This window comes from Syzygium oleosum, unplaced genomic scaffold (genome assembly GCF_021117445.2).
Source record: "Syzygium oleosum isolate NSW1041296 unplaced genomic scaffold, Sole_v2.1 Sole_v2.19, whole genome shotgun sequence".
Classification (NCBI taxonomy): Eukaryota; Viridiplantae; Streptophyta; class Magnoliopsida; order Myrtales; family Myrtaceae; genus Syzygium; species Syzygium oleosum.
In genome coordinates, this window is record NW_026607503.1 from 2,616,794 (window position 1) to 2,635,315 (window position 18,522).

An 18,522-nucleotide genomic window follows, 5' to 3' on the forward strand; every position below is an offset into this window, starting at 1 on the left:
AAATAACTGAATAAAACCCAGAAATGAGTTTAGTCTTCATCGGCAAGGCCGTGTGCTCTGCGCTTCCGCCGCTCCCTCTTTCCTCCACCGCTGCCCCTCCCCAGCGACGGACCGGCCGACGGCGGGCGCCACTGACCGGTGGCGGACAGCCGCCGCGACTCGCCGCTCCGACGGTTCCGGGCTTCGAGCTCCTCCGTGTCCGAGCCGGATCGCCCTGCCCCTCCTCCTCCTCCTCCTCCTCCTCCTCCTCCTTATTTAGGGCTTGAACCAGAGCTCGCTCGCCGCCGCGGGTTCCGTTCGAGCGAAACTCCAGCCGAATGGAAAATCCAGAAGCTGAAGAGCCGGAGAGGAGGAGGCCTCAGCCGATCGCTTCTCCTGCCGATAACCGCACCGTAAGTGTCTCTCTCCGTCATTGCTGCAAAGCTTCACGAGCGAATGAAATGGCGATGATCGGCGATTTCTTTGTCTGTATGGCGTTGTTGGTGCAAAGAAAGAGCTGTTTTGGCCTAGTTGAGCTCACTTTGATGAGGCAAGATTGTTTTTTTGTGTTTAGTTATGATAGGAATTTTTATTGAACAAATTCAGATTCCCGGTTCATTTGGCTTAGTGGGGACTTTCATCTGTCATTATCAGCATTGCTGATTGCTTATATACTAAAGGAGTTTAACAGGTGAAGTTCGAGTTCGATGGATGGTTAGGAGCGGTGAAGCTTTTGTACGTTCTTCATTGGAAAAGTATGGTAGTTTTGTAATGTGGAAAGTTGCACGCTCAATCAGCTAGCCCCTGAGATTGAGTCCTCGATGGGCAAGATTGGTGCGATCCATGACTAACCCCTCGTCATATTGAGCTTATGGAATGCAACTAGTGACCATTTTCTAGTCTTCTTAGGCTAGCTACTTGACAAGGAAGGAGATTCATATATAGCAGGATAAGAGATTTTGGCATTCAGAGGGGACGTGAAATTGAAGAGAATGAGCTTAACAGTATCGTGAAAGTAGCAGCGACTCACACACGACAGTCCGAAATGTTGAGCTTGATAAGAGCAGTACTTATGTGGTTGAGTTGCTCTGTTACGTCAATAGGCATTTAACTATGTTGCTGTGTCAATTCATATGAATTAGAAATTTATGGAAAACATGTGTTAAGCTACTTGTTAGATTCTCTGCCTTTCATGTGGATATGCTTTGTTGGAGAAGCAAACTAGCATCAATGTAGACCACACCTATTTTGAAGCCTTAGTCAGTTCTTTTCAACATGACCAGATCCTTACAATCTCTAAACCTTTCTAGACCCTCATTTTGACCCTTGCAGATGAAAATATGCAGGAATGAGTGAAAGGAAAGGGTGATGCCTTTAGGCTGCCTTGTTCGGAGATTTCTACTAATAGAAGTATATGTAGCTACTAGCTAGAGGCCAGTGTCATGGGCCTATATTTTCCCGGCCGAGGACAAGCTTATGTGGCACCTGGGGGAACACTAGGCCAACCTTCCCTTGGTAGATTGTCGCAAAATGTCGAATTGCATCATCACGACCAGTTGTAGCATTCCCCATGCAACTTGAGCATCCAAGCCTCGAACGACGTATGTAGATCAGTTCGACATGACAACTAGCTTTGACCTGCCATGGCTATCATTAGCGGAGCGGCATTAGCTTTAGAGCCAAGAATAAAATTGAACTCTTATTTGGGTACTGGACCTTTGTTTTAGTATTAATGCCCCTCCTTGTCATGGAAAGAATTAAAAATATGATAAACAAGAAGCAGATCAAGTCAATAGTCAATAAAAACTGAATTTCTTGTATGATTTACACCTATGTAACTCTATTTCTCAGTGCCTTTTACCTTTCTTTTTCGTAGATAAAAGTCTGGTTAAGGGCACCAAGGTGGTGCAGACATACATTAGAAAGCTCCTAATGAAGAAGCGGAGACCTCTTGTACAAGCCAACATAAAAACTATCTTGTACAATATGTACATTAAAGTTGTACTTTCCACAATACCAAAAGGAAGAAAACGTTCTAAAACGAGTTTTCCTACGCTAATTCAAGTGCGTTCTTTATTGTCCATGAGCTCTCTGATTCCACTCTGATAAAAAAATCCAGAATATGAAGATCTCCCTTGTAGTAGGGGTACTAGAAGTTAATCTTCGTTGTTTTCTGTTATGAATTTAGATGGCATGGATCATATCAAGCAACTTTCTTCTCTCCAAAGCCTATACGCCTTACCATACCCAATGGCTCCTCCTCAGCCATTGTGATTAGAATCCCAGTCTGTTTGATAAGATTGCAAAACCATGGATTACAGACGAGATACAATGTAGCAACCAGAGAAGGTTCTATTCTTTTAGTCATATTGTTCTTCCCCTTCTCATCTGGGCTTCTATATTGGTTATGGTTGTTCACACGCTTGATTGTCATTTTAGTGGATGACTCTGATGCTTCTTAATGCTACTAATTATGTGAGTTCTTTGTTTATTATTTTGACACCTTATGTGATGTGATGAGCAAAATTTGATCCACAGGTTGATGCATCCGTTCTCCATTATGAGAACCAAAAACTCGTGCAACAATTGGACATACAAAAGCACGAGTTGCATGATCTTGAAGCTAATATTAAAGGACTAAGGAAGAAGCAAACTTCTTATGATGACACATTAATTAAAGTGAACCAACGATGGAATCAGGTCAGCTTTAATAGTTCACGTCATTTATGTGGAGATTGTGCAAAGTCGTCATTTGTTATCCTGAGAATCTGTTCTCTTCTGTTAAATCAATGATTACTTATTTCTTTTTTACCGATATGTAGTTGGTTGATGATTTAGTCCTTTTGGGAGCACGAGCAGGAGGAGCTCAAGATGCTTTGAAGATATTGGTTGCTGTGGAGGATTCCCGTGGTATGCTTAAGCAGGTTCCTTGCTTGCATGGAACTTTGAAAATGTCATGTTTAATCAGCATTTAATAATTAATCATGTTCATATACTGCAGTGACTTAACTAAACCTCTCAACATCGCATGATGTAGATTGACTTGGGATTTTCTTAGGTTGCATACCGTCATCTCCGCCTGAGGACATTTTTTTGTGTAGACTGCTACAGACAGATTCTATCGCAAGCACTTCTGGTGATGGAATTATTGAATTTGTTGAAGAAGCTCTTGCTTTGCGTAAGTCATCGACTTTTGAGTTGATGAAACTCCTGGAAGATACTATTGGAGCTGAGAGTTCGAAAACTATGACCATATCACAAAATTTGCAGGCAAGGGTTTCTGCAGAAGGTTGGAGAAACTCTCTATATGTTATGAAATTATGAGTAAATCTCATGTGAAATTTTGTCTCACGTGTCATATCCTTTTTGAGTTTTGGACAAACCTTCAGATTTGTCTATATCCTGCTTGACAATCGGTATTACATGGTGTTGTCCTACAGTACTGTTGTTGGAGATCGATAAAATGATGAAAGAGGAGGCTAAAAGTCTGCATGAAGCCATAGATGTTCTCCACCTCAAGCATAAAGAATACGCTGAAGACATTCAAATCTACGTTAGAAGTCATTCAGAAGATGCGTCTGAGATTAAACGCCTTGAAGGTTTTTGAGATTTTTTACGGGGAAAGTGATTGTTTTCATGAATGTTATTAGTATCCCTTTCTGTCTACTGATCAATAAGAATGCACGGAAATAGATAGTTTGCATTGCCATTATTCAGCTAGTTGCAATGGCAATATGTCACTCTTGACTGTTTACAGTTTTTGTTCATGACAAGGTGAGCTGGAAGAGAGCATGGCAGTGCTTGAAGAAAGTAGAAGGAAGCTTATCAATCTAAGAATGCAAATGGATGTTGCCTCTGGAGCTCATATCCCTGCTGCAGGTTCTGTACATGGAAATTCATCACCTGAAAAGCCGGGAGATAAGATGCTCTGTTTGCGGGAATTAAAGGATTCCATTGAAGAAAAAAAGGTCTAATAAATTTTTAAAATTTTGATTTGTTCCATCTACCTACTTATATTCTCTCTCACTCGTTTATTGTTCCAAAGATTTTGGCAGCTGATCGACTTTCTGAGCTTCAAGATGCACAGGAGTACAATGCAACTTTGTCAAAACAATTGCAAGATGTTCAGGTGTGTAATTACGTATTGTGAAAATTGTTTCTGGGTGCTTGATATCTTTTTACTACTAGTGGCATATCAAAACTCCTTATATTTTCATATGACAAATTGTTCCTTGGCTTTGTGGTCTTGCAGAGTGAGTTGAAAGATGAAAAATATGTCCTTTCGTCTCGATTTTACACTTTGGTAAATGATCAGCTCCAGCATTTCAATGCTGAAGTGGAGCGCTACAAAACATTAACTGATTCATTGCAGGTAAAACTGCTTTAGTTTTAGTTTTTTCAGTTGTACTTTGTTTTATGAATTTTCTTCTTGGAGGCCTCTGAAAAGTGTAGTTTCAGGCTGACAGGTCCTTTGTCATAAGAAGAGAGAAGGAACTGAATGCTAAATTAGAGTCAACAGATGCTGCTAGAAATGCTATTGATACCGAGTCTAGGCTTGGAGATCTGGAGCTTCAACTGCAGAAGTGCATTAGTGAGAAAAATGATCTTGAGATTAAAATGGAAGAAGCTAATCAAGATTCAGGTTCATATAATTGACATCTGGTTTTGTTTTTTTGGTTTGGTGCTATGCCTGGCATCTAACTAATGAAGTCATTATCATTTTTTGAAGGGAGAAAAGACATCAAATCGGAGTTTCGTGTAATGGTGTCTGCTTTGTCTAGGGAAATGGGAATGATGGAAGTACAGTTGAACCGATGGAAAGATACAGCTCATGAAGCACTATTGCTACGTGAAAAAACCCAGTCACTAAAAGCTTCTATAACTATTAAGGTATTCTAGCACTGAGAGTAATAATCACTTCAATTTAGTTTATGATTTGTGTCATTGGTTCGTGTAATGCTGCTCTTGGATAATTTTGTGTTGGACTCATTCTTTAGACAAGTAGAAAAATTTCCATAAATGGTAACAAATGCAAAGGTGTTGCCAATTATTATGCAAGAGGGACTCCATGAAATGAAGGTGCTCACCAGAAAGATGGATGTCATTTACATTTACAAGACACAGCTCTCTCTCTCTCTCTCTCTCTCTCTCTCTCTCTTTCTCTCTCGCCTGTGAGCTCTGCCAAACTGCGCACTCCAAACTCTATTGACAAACTTCTCTCTTATTGCCAACTACAATGGTACTCTTGCATGGAATTGCAAGCTTTCATGTGATGTTGTTTGCCATATCGACCTATACATTGATTTTTGCGCTGTTGGTCCTCGTTTGACCCACTATGGATCTTAATTCATTTTTATTATTGTCCTGAGGATTAGCTTTGGATATTCTTTTCTTCATCTATATATTTATTCAACATGTTATTTCGTGATGTAGCATCATCCGAGAAGACTTTGTCCTTTTTTCCAAACAATGAAGGGATTGGCATGGGTTGCCTCACCAAAATGCCCCCTAATACAATAGAACTGCACACACGACCACCCATTGACAAGACTAGTTGGAGAGAATTGTACAAATTTCCTCAATTCTTATATCACGTGGGTGCTTATTGAAACAAAATTTTCTCTAACCTTGAGTGACTTGAATCCATGGACTGCAAATCTGAAATTTGCAGAAAACTTAGACTGGTGCATTTTTCCTTATAATATATTCACTTACGCCTAGAACAGATAATCAGGATCACATGTATGTGCGACGCAGTTTATTGTCGCATGTGCGCAAATCTCTAGCTGATGATTTATAGGTACATATTATGCATACAAATTTTTCAAAATGAGATGCATTATGCTTTCATTACTGCTGTTTTGTGTGCTTCAGAGGAAGTGTTTGTGTGTGTTGTGTGTTTGGAACCCCTGCTGAATCTTTTTTTTTGGTCGCTAACACCTGCTGGATCTGAACTAGCAGATTTCTTTGAACAAATTCTGAGCACTAAGAGGATACTGCAAAATCTTGCGTCCATCTCTTTTTGTGTTCTTGATTAAACATTTGCTGTTCTATCACGCTCCCACTTGACAGACGTTTCCTTTCTCTTCCCCCAGATTATTAACAAGGATTGCTATTTTTGTGTGAGAAAACTTATACGACATGCCACATTTTTGTTTCATAGCCTACTGTTATAATATTTAACTGCCTTTGGTTTGTCAGTCCTTTTCTCACCTCTCTCTGTACTACTGGCTCAGTTATTCCTCAAACCAATAATGTTTATTTCTCATTTTTTTATGGTCTAATTTAACTTGATTGTAACTTATGTGAGAGAGAGGTGTGGGAAGACATTTTTATCAGCTTTATCAGCTAATCCAAGTGGAGGAGATGACTGCAAATGTTTGGTGGTTGTGACGAAGCTTTTTCTATGAATCATTCAGATTCCATATAAGGAGCCATTTCTTGTGAAACAGAACTGGGGATGGGAATATCTTTGCATGTTACATATGCAAACGTGCGAGGGAGGGAGGGTCTCAGTGATCAAATTTTCGAGAGTCTAAATCTTTTGTCTCTAGAGTAGCTTTCATTGGGTCTTTGACTGCTTTATTATTTGGTGTAGTCTGATGAGCGAAAGAGGTTAGCAGACCGATGTACTAAACAGAAGGAGGAAATCAAGTCCATCAAAGAATTGGTAATCTATTTCCTCCTTTAAATATTCATAAGACATCATTATTATGATAAATATACAACATGAAGCTATTTTAGTGAGCCTGAAGTGGTTATTTGAAGCATTATGATCCATTGCAGATTGAGAAGCTACAGAAGGAAAAACTGGAACTTCAGATCTTTCTGGATTTGTATGGAAATGAGAGTTATGACAACAGGTAAGTGGATAAAGCTGACTATGGATTGATAGAGAATGGATGTTCCCTTTTCTTAGATAGAGTTGCAGCTTGCTGCATTCTGATACTTTCAAGTTGCTTTATGATATTCAAATGCTTTATTTCTTCCTTTTGGCCCGCAATGCTCTGTCAAATTTACTCGCATTTATGAACACTGGCTACTGTGATTGCCTCAACAGTTGCTAAATTTATCTAGGTAGTTCCCTGATGAGTCTCCATTTTGTCTGCACATCTAGCTCCTACTTTTAGCTTTTGCTCTGTGCTCATATTTTCTCTAGCACACTTTCTTGCTTTTGAGATTCTTTCTTGAACCTGCCATTATTGTACTTGACTTTTAAAATTGCTTTGATCAGGATAAAATCCCCAAGGAGTATCTACTCTGGCTTTCTCCATACTTTTTAGCCCTCATTAATTGGTTATATATGATATGACGAGAAGTTAATAAGGCCTTAAAAAAATTGGACCTACCATTGTTATTTTGCTGAGATATTGTACACATTCTGTGCTGTCAGGTTAAGAGATCTTCTGGTTGACTGTTGTTAGAGGACTATTTATCTCAAAAACTCAATTTTAGCGCCAATTTTTATCAATTCTCGTTATTACGCCCTCACTTGTAAGTTGGACCTTACACGAGGAGAGATGGGGATGTAAGCACTTTAGACAAACAGCCGGAGGCAGAAGCACTGTAAAAAGAAAATAGATTCAGTTATAGTAAGTGGGAGTGTTAGGATTTGGGTGTGCTCTGATGCCATGTTACAAAAGCACTTTGGTTCAACCTTAAGCTCTCGGAAACTACAATTGATTTTTGCATATTAAATAAATCTCAAGTTTTGATAGTTCTTAATTATCAATATTCCTCTATAAAGGTTCCTATCGTTGTAAACTAGTTCACAGTTGCTAGAAATGGTCTGTCTTGAAAATTTACCAAGCGCGTTTTCTTGAATACTGACTTGCCCATATCTTCATGTGAAACTGCGGTAGGTAGTTTTCATGGTACTTTTGATTTTGGTTCTTCAAATTTTTTTTCCTCTATTGTCTTGAAGGGAGATATCAGGTTTGAAATTGTGAGATTCTTCACAAACTCATTGCGTTTACTCAAAGTAAACTGGCTCTAAGGTTATAATGTGATCGTTTCTGAGATCATGTGGAAAATATACACTTTTTGTTTGAGATTGCAATTCACTTATTACTGCTGCAATGCACGGTTTTCTAAATCATGCACAAAACCATATCTGAGATGATAGTTGCAGTCTGAAGCTTTTGCAAGATTAGTCTATCTTTTGTTAAGGATCCATATGAATCTTACCTTGGGTTTTGCATTTTCTCATCTCTTTGTTGTTGTCAGTCGGTACACTAGAAAGTGAACCTACTTTATGTAATTGTGTGGAAATAAACCAATGGTTTTTTAATGGTTGATTTTTGGTTCGAGCATTAAAAGGGTCTTAAGATTTGAATGATTTCTTAAAAATGGTGGACTCGTGTTTGTCAAATGGTCTAATGAACATAGGAAGGCACCACCTTGTTTTGTGTAATTCAATCTCATTTTCTAAAAATAGCAAAACTGTAATGAGCTGATTGTTGCTTATTCCTCTTCTTTTTGTAAATGATGAGAATCTGTTATTTTGTTATGGAGTTTGGCCCTGATACTGACACTACTTGAATCTTCTTTTCTTGAAAATAAAGCAATCAAGAGCTCATGGTTGTTCATGCTTATTATTTCACTAGAAATGGACATCTGCTCTTACACCATCGAAAGGAATCCAACACGGATGCTCTATGCCTATAAAATTTCTATCTTTTGCTATGCGTACTTATGTTTCCTCCGAGTGCTGAGTGCGATTAAATGAGTCCTTTTGTGATCGTTCTCTTATTAAAGTATCTCAAGAAGTAACTTTGTTTAGAAAGATTTTTGGTTAGCATGCCTTTCTTGATGACTGCGCAAAGGAACTGGAGATTGCTTGATTTGCATGACATGGGAGTATACTAATAAGTCATCGTGCCCTGGTGGCTCATTTTTCTGTTATCGTTGCGTCATACAATTAAGACTCATAATAACGTTTTTGTGGATTCAGAGATATTGCAGATATCAGAGAATCAGAACGCAGAGCTCTATCACAAGCTGAAGTCCTTAAAAATGCTTTAGAGGAACATAGTCTAGAGCTGAGAGTTAAAGCTGCCAATGAAGCAGAAGTTGCTTGTCAACAAAGGCTTTCTGCTGCTGAAGCTGAAATAGCAGAGTTGAGGGCCAAACTGGATGCATCTGAGAGGTTAGTTCTTGTCACCCTCTCCATTGCAATGCTAGTGCTCAGTAATTGTTTTACCTTTTTCCTTTCCTTGGACTTCCCTGCATTTTTAGATGGACTCTGTTTTGTGGTAGTGGGGTAAGTGATGGGTGTAGCTTGGACATACTGTCTTCTAGTGATTTTTCACAATTGCAAAATGACTAGGCTCAAATGACGAGAAAGATAGATGGTTGATGGTCATATATTTCTTTTGTCTAGTGGGATCATGCTCTTTGAATGATCTTTTTATGAGTGTTATTTAAGTGTGTACCACTTGTCTTTGTTTTTTTTTTTTTTTGGGTAATGTACTTGTCTTTGTTTTTTGTTGCTTGTTTATCCTCGAATTGTTCTTGGACACCGAGGACGTAGAGACTCTCTTGAGTTTGTATAGAAAGTATGTTCAGACCTTTCCACAACCACTAATTCGCTTTTTTGTCAGGCTGTCCAATCTAATTCCGGACCTGCTAATTAAACACCACATTGATAGTTGAATAGTAGATCTTTATATGACAGCCCTTCCACCACTTTTTTTGTTGAATTCTAGAGGCCGATATATAGAGCAGTTTAACTTTCAAGAGCCACACTTCTAGATGCTGGAAAAAATTTAAGCGAATTATATCAGCAAAACGGATAGGTTTCTTAACTGAATAGACGTCTTTGTATTGCACAAACGTATGCAACTTGTATACAGTTTCTCATCCACCAATTATACAGAACTAGCTAGATGTCTGGTCTAGGGATGGGGGTGTTGTTTTTTGAAATGAGAAAAAACTGAAAGTTCTCTTTGTAGTCCTGTATAAATTTGACAGCTCACAAGGTCTCACCGGAGTAAATATGCATCTAATCCACTGCTTGGAGCTCTTCCATGGACATAGATAATGTTCTGTAGGCATGTGCATAGGAAATTGATGGCCTAGATTTGTTTGGAGTATACAAAGATGATTTCGACATGACAGAACCCCCTAGTCTTCAAGTATCCAGTTTTCTAGCCTTTTGCTTCTCTGCGCGTGCGTGCATGATGACATGACTCTGTGTCTTTTTCCCTGCAAATTTTGTCAATCTCTCCAGTCTTTTATCCTTCTCTCTTACTCAACCTTGCTTGTAAATTTTTTTTTTGGTGATTGACCAAAAACATTCGACTTAGGCCTGTAGTTACATCATGGCTGTCTGGGATGTGTTTTCCCTGGATGAATGGACAATGCCCTCCCCTCTCCCTCTTTACTCCCAGATCCTTTCAACTCACACCAAAAAGAGGAAGGGGGGACAAAGACTCTTCTCCCTCATTTAAGTTTTGGATTTGGAAAATATCCCTGTGCATGCATGATGGAGGTATGACTTAACTTTGTTGTCATATTATTCCTCGCAGGGATGCTTCTGAGCTTGCTGAAGCGATTAAGATAAAAGATGCAGAGGCAGAGGCATATATATCTGAGATTGAGGTGGTTTTAGTGTAATCTTTTCTCTGTTTATAGAGGATGTCTTTTCTTTTCTGGCTAAAACCTCAATGCCTCTCTTCTTGCCGTCTCCTTGCTTGCTTACTCCCACCTTTCTTTCATGAGTTCTATAATCATTTTCTAAATTATGAGACGAGATTATCTGCTCAACAGACCATAGGTCAAGCATATGAAGATATGCAGACGCAGAATCAGCATTTGTTGCAGCAAGTGACTGAAAGGGATGACTATAATATTAAGGTTTGTATTTGGACCTTCTCAACAGCTTGTCTTGGGTACTTTTCCAGTTTCATTACAGTGCTTTGAGTTTTTCAGCTTGGATTTTGCCAATCTTTAAACCTGTCTCCTGATCTGTAATGCAGCTGGTTTCAGACAGTGTGAAGACAAAGCAGGCTCAGAACTCTTTACTCTCAGAAAAACAGGCATTAGTTAAGGAACTTGAACAGGTTAACTCGTCAGTTGAATCTTTGAAGTTGAAGATTTCTCATGGTGAAGAGCAGGTGAGTTTTTCTAGACGCATTACTTCTGCCAGTATCTTTTACTGATGTTTCTAAGCATATTGCAGATGAAGGTTCTTCTGTCGGAGGCAATGAAATCTAGTCAAGAAGATAGGCACTTTGCAATTAGCCTGGAAGGTGTGAAGTCAGAATTAGGTGATGCTGAGAAGGAGTTAAAGTGGCTTAAATCTGTGTTTGCTTCGTCTGAGAAGGAATATGACCAGTTACAATGGGATCTGAGTGAGATTCAGATGAAACTAGACAATGAAAGGTGATATCTGTAAACCAGAAGAGGGCTCACTTATATGTATATGACAATGTCTAAGCTTGGTTTATGCATCATAGATTGGATTCTGATTGCATTGTGATGAAACAATGCATTTTTGCAGCGATCATGGTCAATCAATGAACATACGGTTCTACGAATAATTAGTGTGTATATAGGGTGTTGGCGATGCCTTCCTCCTATCAGCTGTGGTTACCATTTGCTGTCCTGCCGGTGCTGGTGTCCACTGGTTGTCAAAACTGAGTCCGGCCCAGGAAGTGACATATGGTGATAACCTAGCCAGTAAAATTTGTGGGAGGCTTTCTCCTAAAATGATCGTACCTCAGCCTTTATACTAAAGGGAACTTACTTTCCTCAGGAGATTAGAAAGCACTTTCACATGATCTCTTCTTTGGTTGGAATAAACACAGTGTAGGAAAATTTGTGTGCTTAAGCACTTCCTGTTCGTGGTCTGAGGCAGGTCATCTAGTAGATATTATGGATGGTTGCTGTGTCTATTAAATGACTACACATAATTGTCCCCACCTCTGAGCCAAATGTTATTGAAGCAGAGAGGAGCGGAAGAAGCTGGAGGAAGAGATTGTGGAGTGTAATAAAAAGGTTGCTGAATTGACTGCTGAGAGTGGAGAGGCTGCAGTGAAGAGGCTCCAGGATGAAATAAAGGATTGCAGGGCAATGCTTAAGTGCAGTGTGTGTCTCGACCGGCCAAAGGAGGTCAGTTGGCATATTAGCTCACTGTACTTTGGTTATCAATTAGATTGTGAACTTTGATCAATAATGTCTGGGCATGTTTCCACTTAAGTTTTGTCGATATGCTAGTAGTACTAGTAAAACTGGTTGTGCCTTTTCACTTTGACAGGTCGTAATTGTGAAATGCTTTCACCTGTTCTGCAATCAGTGCATACAAAGAAATTTAGAAATTCGCCATCGAAAATGTCCTGGATGTGGTACTGCATTTGGCCAGAATGATGTTCACTTTGTGAAGATGTGATCAAGCCATCTGATGATTGCCATTTGGTTATGGCCGTTTCCTTGGAGTTGCCGAGACAAAGTATATATGACTGCTCTTGATTTCTTTGTCAGTCTTCTAAAGCTCAACTTCAATCGGAAGCTGGGCCGTTCATCATGATGTTAACAGATTTTGAGATTTTAGGTTGATAGGCACGGAAAGTGCAAACTGAAGACAGGTTGTGGCAGGAAAAGATTTATAGCACTTGCCTGGCCCCAATTGTAAATTGTTCAAATTACCCTTGACATTTTAAATGTCAAATTGTCGCTCCGCCGCAGATTTAGAAGAATGCATCATCACCATGTCATTGTCCAACTCAATGGCAACATAAAATGATTCTCAGTTTAACGTTCCTGTTGGGAGTCCTAGTTCATTATGCTTGCTAAATTTGGATTTGACGCATGATGTTCTAGGGCCGAAATCATTCTCAAGTTAGTTCAACTCTCGATGTTGCTTCGGGTATTCCCCGCCCTCGATTTCAAGGCAAGGTACGTCGGATTGTTGCCTTTTCAGGAGGGACAAGCTGGTTCAGGTAGAGAATTCGCTCGTACAAGGATGATGTCCTTGTATGAGCTGAAAAAAAGAAGGATTGATGTTTCTTGAATATAAAGGCCTCTTTTCTTAATGAAGGGGAAAAATAAGAGAGGAAGGGGAACGACGGCCTAGTTGGAAGGAGGATCATTGTGATCAGACATGCAGGGATTGTAAGGAAAGATTATTTTGAGCCTCTAGGAGAATGATGAGATGGGCCTGGTTTATGTCTCAAGTAATGAAAAAAGTTAATCGCTAACAACTCCTAGGACCAAAATACAGACGAACTCCCAGGGCTAAAATACCTACGGTGTTTGAGCGTTAGTCCCTACAGTTTGAACGGCGGGGAAAAGTATAGAAGAAGTCATAAATCTACTGTGACAGTTTCAATTCGGTTCTAAACCTTTCAATTGGATCAATTTAGTTTTAAACCTTTTTACATTGGTATCAATTTAGTTCATTCGGCCAATTTAGGCCAGAAATTGCTGATGTGAATGCGAGTGTCCTACATGGCACGACCGATTCTAACGTGAACATTTTTTAATAATTTTTTTAGGATTTTTCTCCTTTTTTTTTTTTTTTTTCCCTTCTCCTTCCTTTAGCTTGTGGCTGGTATTCGGCCATGGCCGGCAACTGGCCACAAGTTAGGGCCGACAAGGGTTGCCCTCACCGACTTTGGCAGTGGCCGCCCTTACGACCTGGGCGAGAGTCGCCCTCACGGCCTTTTGCAAGGGCCGCTCTTGCCGGCTCTGGTGAGGGTTTTAATACTTTTCCCTGATAGTGGTCATTTTGATGAACCGATCCAATTTTTGCGAGCAGATTATAGAAGTGATAGATTGTAAATGACTATTTAAATTGGTGGGCAGTGATCAAGTTGATGATCTAATTACAGGCATATTATTATAGATATTGTACACAAGATTAATTTACGAAGTGATGATAAACTTGAAATGATGATTTGATTTGTTGGATTCAAACATCTGACACAATTTTGCCGCATCACTCTCTAAATCAGTTCAGTAGACCAATCTTAATATCTTTTAACATCCGCATCACCTCGATTGAGCACCACCCTTTCTTTGTTTTGCCATCCAATTTCAGGAACAAGTCACCTCAGATCCGGACTGAGTGCAATCAGGCCAAGCTCGCTCTTACTCTATGCAAAGTGATTGGTTCAGACCAAATGAATAAATTAAAGTAAACATTTTCCCCCCACCAGCACACACTTGTTTCTAAAGTCATGCCCTCATTAAGCCAACACAACACTAGGCGGCAAATTCAGGCATCTTTGGGGGGATCCTATCATCAACCTAATTTGTACAAACAATTAAACCACCAATTGCTTTCTATTCGTTGCTCTACCTTCCCACGTCGAAAGGTGCATAGGACTTCACCACACGAACGAAACCCTTTTGCTCATCAACAAGCCCGCTTGTTCTTTGCGATTCGACATCGTCGCTGTCCTCGTCAAGTTCATCCGCCTCAATAAGGGACCGGTAATTGACATTGCCGCTGGCATATATTGTAACCATAACCAAGTAAAGAGAGACCGCAAAGATCAATATCAAAATCAGGAATGAACTAAACTCGATATTCACAAGGGATTTAGCCCGGTGAAGGGCCTCTTCAGTTTGGCACCGGACCACCTGATGACCTTCTTCCAAGTTCATGAAACAACCTTTAGGCATAAGCTTTGGTGTCCAAAGCATGAATCCCATGACAATGAGCCAAACACCTTGGAAGAAGATGCTGGTTGACCTCACAAAGCTCACCAAGAAGCTATTTGGAAGACCAATTCCTATTAGAGTGGCGAGAAGAGAAACAAGTATCACAATTTGAAGGAGCAAGTGGTATTGGCCTTCCACACCCATGTGGTCAGCTGAGTGGAGGTGGAAAAGGACGAGCTGCTGGCCAAAAGCCATTGCAGCCAGCAATTGTGTCAGGCCATGCTTAACTTCGGGGCCGATGCGGACCCGATCGAGGAGGATTGCGAAGCCCGCGTAGACGAAGAAGGTGAGGGAGATCTCCGCGTGCTCGAAGTTGTGGAGATGGTTCGACGGGATGGTGCCGTCCGAGTCGAAGGGCTGGTGACCTCGAGGGCCGATGAAGAGCTCCATCGCCACGGACATCGAGCAGCCGGCCATGATCGAGAGGAGCTCCAAGTACCTAAATCTTGAGGTGGGAAACCATGGGGGGGACTTGTAGGAGCTTGGGTGAAGGGCATGGAGCTTGGTGTGGTTGAAGAGGTGCCATAGGCCAATGAGCAAGAAGCCAAGGCCAGGTGCAACATGACCCACCAAAGTACCCATTTGTGTCCAAGTCCCCAAAAAATGGCTATGCTTTTTCCCTCGGTTTGGCTTTCCTTGTGTCTCTAGGAGGTAAAGAGCAGGGGATGCATAACACGAGGGATGCCTAAAGTTTTTAAAGGAGGTTTCAAATGAATAGAAGGTCAATTTGGAAATGCTAATGAGGGGGCTCTAGAGGCTTCTATGAGGGGGCTTATTGGTTTTGAAATTGCTCTGTTATTTCTTGGGGAATAAGATTCAGCGAGGTTGACCGTTGACCACCCAAGGCGAAGGCATTGGATGAGATAGCATTTGGACTTTCTAGAATATTAATGAGGGTTACAATACGAGCCCTTTATCTCTCCCTGCATTAATCTTTGTATATTGACAGAATTACCTCATCGTTGTCTCTTAGTTTGTGGATGCATTGCATTTGCGTCAACACGGGTCGATCCTAGAGATTAGGCGTTCTGTTTGGACATCAAAGTTCTTCATAGGAACACAAGTTGCTAATCATTCCATTTCTACCTAATCCACTATGTTCTTTTTTTAAGGACTTTCCTATGAATTTCGTAATCAATGACGTGTAAAACCAAAGCAAGCGATGATTTGTGACCAAAGAACACACCAAATGGAATTTTCATGGAATGTGCAATGACGAAGGTTCCTTTTTTTGTTTTTATTGTTTTTCCATAAGTAACGACATACATCTTTGGTGAAGATATATGGTGTGTCTCATTCCTAAGGTATTGTGTTCATTTGAAAGAGGAAGAAAATTATTTCTCTCCTTCTCGACCGATTTCCTTCCTCCAACTCTATTTGCTAGATTGTCACTCATCCACGAGAAGAGTTCTCATGTTTCCTTACCGTGAAATATGAGGGATAATTCCTTGTGCACCCATAAGCTCTCTCTCTCTCTCTAATAAAATTTACACAAAACCCCCTAAACTTCGTGGGTAGTACATCGTTCTGCTCCAAAAGGACTGATACCTGACTAGTTCGCAATTCTTACACTAATCATTTACGAGTGTCTTTGACGCGCTCGCAGAGTTATCATGCCTTTTCATAGAAGAATGATGTAGTTGAAAGAAAGATGAGCAGGCTGATATGCTCGTTCAAGTTTTCTTATCACCCTATCCTCGGAAGGTTACGAGTTTACGTCCATCCCTGGTCATGTATATACTCGAATTATTTAGTTTACGTACAAAGTAATATCCAGTCGATATAATTTTCACTTCATCCGGCCCTCCAGATCTGGGGGAGGCCGAGCAGCCTCGCCATGGCCGCTCCTCGGCCGACCTCGCTTGCGACGACGAGGTCAAGGCTTGCCATCCGGCGAGGGAGAGCCTCCCCAGTGGCCGGCGACCTCCCCTGGCCGGTTGCCGGTGGACCGGCCAACGGAAGAAGAAAAAGGAAAAAAAAGAGAAAAATAATAAAATAATAATAAAAATTCGAAAAAAAAAAAATTTGCCACGTCAGCGTCAGCCAGAGAGCCGGCGCCGGCTGGCATCCGCGTCGGGGTCGGCCGGCGTCCACGTCAGCGCCGGCCGGCCAAAATTGACCGGATGGATTGAATTGGTACAAATACAAAAAGTTTAGGACTGAATTGACAAAAAAAAAAAGGTTTAGGATTGAATTGACACGATTACAATAGATTTATGACTATTTCAATAATTTTCCCTAAATCAATTTCGTCGACCAATGTTAGTACACATAAAGATTGCATATAGGAAATATATTATCCAAGCTTAAGTAGTTGGAATGGAAGACGGTAAAATTCTGTGTCGGATACTGCATTATTGACAACCCAGTAAAACAAGTGAATACTATTCCACCCGACCAACCCCATTTCGCTGTGGACCACAAGAGCAAAACCCTAGAGTCACTGGTGGCCTCCATGATTGCTATCTCTAGAATTCCCAGAATCATAATGGAGAAAAGCTGGCAACCATCGAAAGAGAAAGCAAAAAGGGATAAGAAAAGGGCCCCGAAAAGTAAACAAATCGATCATCATGCATATCACCGGACGTCAATAGTGCAGCACGTAGACGTTGTACTCCACGACGGCGTCGCCGGTCTTCATGTCGAGCGTGTGGGTGCTCACCTGGGCGTACCCGCGGGCGAACCGGAACAGCCCGGTGCCGGCGATCACCGGCATCTCCCGCACCTTGTGGAACACCGGGTTCCGCCCCAGCACGGTGATGCCGCTGCCGTTGTACTTCCCCGACACGAAGGCGAAGTTCATGATCATCAGCAGCGCCACCTCCTCCTGCGACGCCGAGGAGTACAGGCCCTGGGCGCGGCCGACGAGCTCGGACCCGATGTCGGGGAGGAGGGTCAGGGGGTTGTCGATCATGTTGACGACGCCGAAGGCGGTGGCGGAGGCGTTGGACGGCGGGGGCACGACGGGGACGGAGGTGGGCTTGGGGCCGCTCACGACGTCGTGCCAGTAGAAGCGGAAGTGGCTGAGCTTCTCCTTCCCGAGGTCGACGCCCATGAGGCTCCGGTCGAGGGCGGTCACGAAGCCGGAGGCGGGCGCCGGGACGGCGGAGGAGAGGAGGAGGAGGGGGAGGAGGAGGAGGGAGGGGATCGGAGCGAGAGTGGCCATGGAGTTGCTTCGCTGCAGCTAGCTAGTGGGGGTAGGCAGGGGCAGGCAGGGGCGGAGATCAGACGAGACATATGTAGTCTCCCAGGTCAACGGGCGGAAAGTTGACGGCCACCTACTACCCATGGATGGAATTATGAGAATAGCGCGTGAAGCGAAGTCTCGCTTGGTGAATGAACGAGGGTCCGACCGCTACGATGTTGTTTGATTTACGTGACTTGGTGACTCGGGATCGAGTTGTTTTATCAAACACATAAGGGACATGCTTAAGTAACCGTCACCGTAATTATTGCAAGTAACCATGGCGTGGAGGCCACAAGATGCAATTGATAGGAAAGGCAATTGGTGTTGTGCTTAGCACTGTGAAAAAAAATTTCCTTCCCTCCATTACAACCGGTGTTACAGTACAACCGTGGGCCCACACATCACCGTTACTTCCAATAAGAAGGGTGCCTGTTAACCTAGAATGATCCGGCAACATGATTCATTAACAATTCTGAGGTGAAGATTGGAACCAGACCGAAATAGCCTGTCTGAGCGGTTCCTGATTTCTAAAATTTGGAATCGGTAATTATTGATCCAGTTCCTAATTTCAAGTGTGCGTCGAACCACCTGGATCGGACCGATATTTTTATAATTCTTATTATTCCAAAACCCTAATTACTCATTTTTTTCTCGTTCAGTCTTAAACTTAGTTATGCTCACGCCTCTCA

General features: G+C 41.6%; 3 protein-coding genes across 6 annotated transcripts; 1 reads left to right on the forward strand and 2 right to left on the reverse strand.

The window, feature by feature from the left end:
- Nucleotides 1-22: 22 nt before the first annotated feature.
- On the forward strand, nucleotides 23-12,742 carry LOC115670296 (E3 ubiquitin-protein ligase BRE1-like 2). Of its 4 annotated transcripts, XM_056319960.1 has the most exons (20): nucleotides 23-392; nucleotides 2,168-2,328; nucleotides 2,518-2,679; nucleotides 2,802-2,889; nucleotides 3,081-3,268; nucleotides 3,420-3,578; nucleotides 3,754-3,947; nucleotides 4,025-4,108; nucleotides 4,232-4,351; nucleotides 4,432-4,621; nucleotides 4,709-4,869; nucleotides 6,578-6,649; nucleotides 6,766-6,842; nucleotides 8,933-9,127; nucleotides 10,509-10,581; nucleotides 10,750-10,836; nucleotides 10,959-11,096; nucleotides 11,162-11,364; nucleotides 11,931-12,093; nucleotides 12,239-12,742. In XM_056319960.1, exons 5-20 carry the CDS (start codon nucleotides 3,181-3,183, stop codon nucleotides 12,368-12,370), a joined length of 2,136 nt encoding a protein of 711 aa, XP_056175935.1. In that variant the 5' UTR covers nucleotides 23-392; nucleotides 2,168-2,328; nucleotides 2,518-2,679; nucleotides 2,802-2,889; nucleotides 3,081-3,180; the 3' UTR covers nucleotides 12,371-12,742. The 4 variants fall into 4 exon arrangements, with proteins under 4 accessions (XP_056175935.1, XP_056175933.1, XP_030447392.1 ...); XM_056319958.1 differs by lacking the exon at nucleotides 2,168-2,328 and having other exon boundaries at nucleotides 3,038-3,268; XM_030591532.2 differs by lacking the exon at nucleotides 2,168-2,328 and having other exon boundaries at nucleotides 3,038-3,268; nucleotides 4,438-4,621.
- Nucleotides 12,743-14,044: 1,302 nt separating this feature from the next.
- Nucleotides 14,045-15,465, reverse strand: LOC115670477 (uncharacterized). The gene has a single exon (XM_030591768.2). The coding sequence runs from the start codon at nucleotides 15,226-15,228 to the stop codon at nucleotides 14,278-14,280; it is 951 nt and encodes a 316-aa protein (XP_030447628.2). The 5' UTR covers nucleotides 15,229-15,465; the 3' UTR covers nucleotides 14,045-14,277.
- Nucleotides 15,466-16,924: 1,459 nt separating this feature from the next.
- Nucleotides 16,925-17,879, reverse strand: LOC115670562 (dirigent protein 19). Its single transcript, XM_030591879.2, has one exon. The coding sequence runs from the start codon at nucleotides 17,810-17,812 to the stop codon at nucleotides 17,234-17,236; it is 579 nt and encodes a 192-aa protein (XP_030447739.1). The 5' UTR covers nucleotides 17,813-17,879; the 3' UTR covers nucleotides 16,925-17,233.
- Between the last annotated feature and the right edge of the window lie 643 nt (nucleotides 17,880-18,522).

Excerpts from the sequence above, each read along its gene's own strand:
- LOC115670296 (XM_056319958.1), top strand. The coding sequence starts at position 318 with ATGGAAAATCCAGAAGCTGAAGAGCCGGAGAGGAGGAGGCCTCAGCCG. Across the intron at positions 4,622-4,708 it reads AGAAGCTAATCAAGATTCAG|GGAGAAAAGACATCAAATCG; the intron begins GTTCATATAATT and ends CATTTTTTGAAG. Across the intron at positions 10,582-10,749 it reads CATATATATCTGAGATTGAG|ACCATAGGTCAAGCATATGA; the intron begins GTGGTTTTAGTG and ends TCTGCTCAACAG.
- LOC115670477 (XM_030591768.2), bottom strand. The coding sequence starts at position 15,228 with ATGGGTACTTTGGTGGGTCATGTTGCACCTGGCCTTGGCTTCTTGCTC.
- LOC115670562 (XM_030591879.2), bottom strand. The coding sequence starts at position 17,812 with ATGGCCACTCTCGCTCCGATCCCCTCCCTCCTCCTCCTCCCCCTCCTC.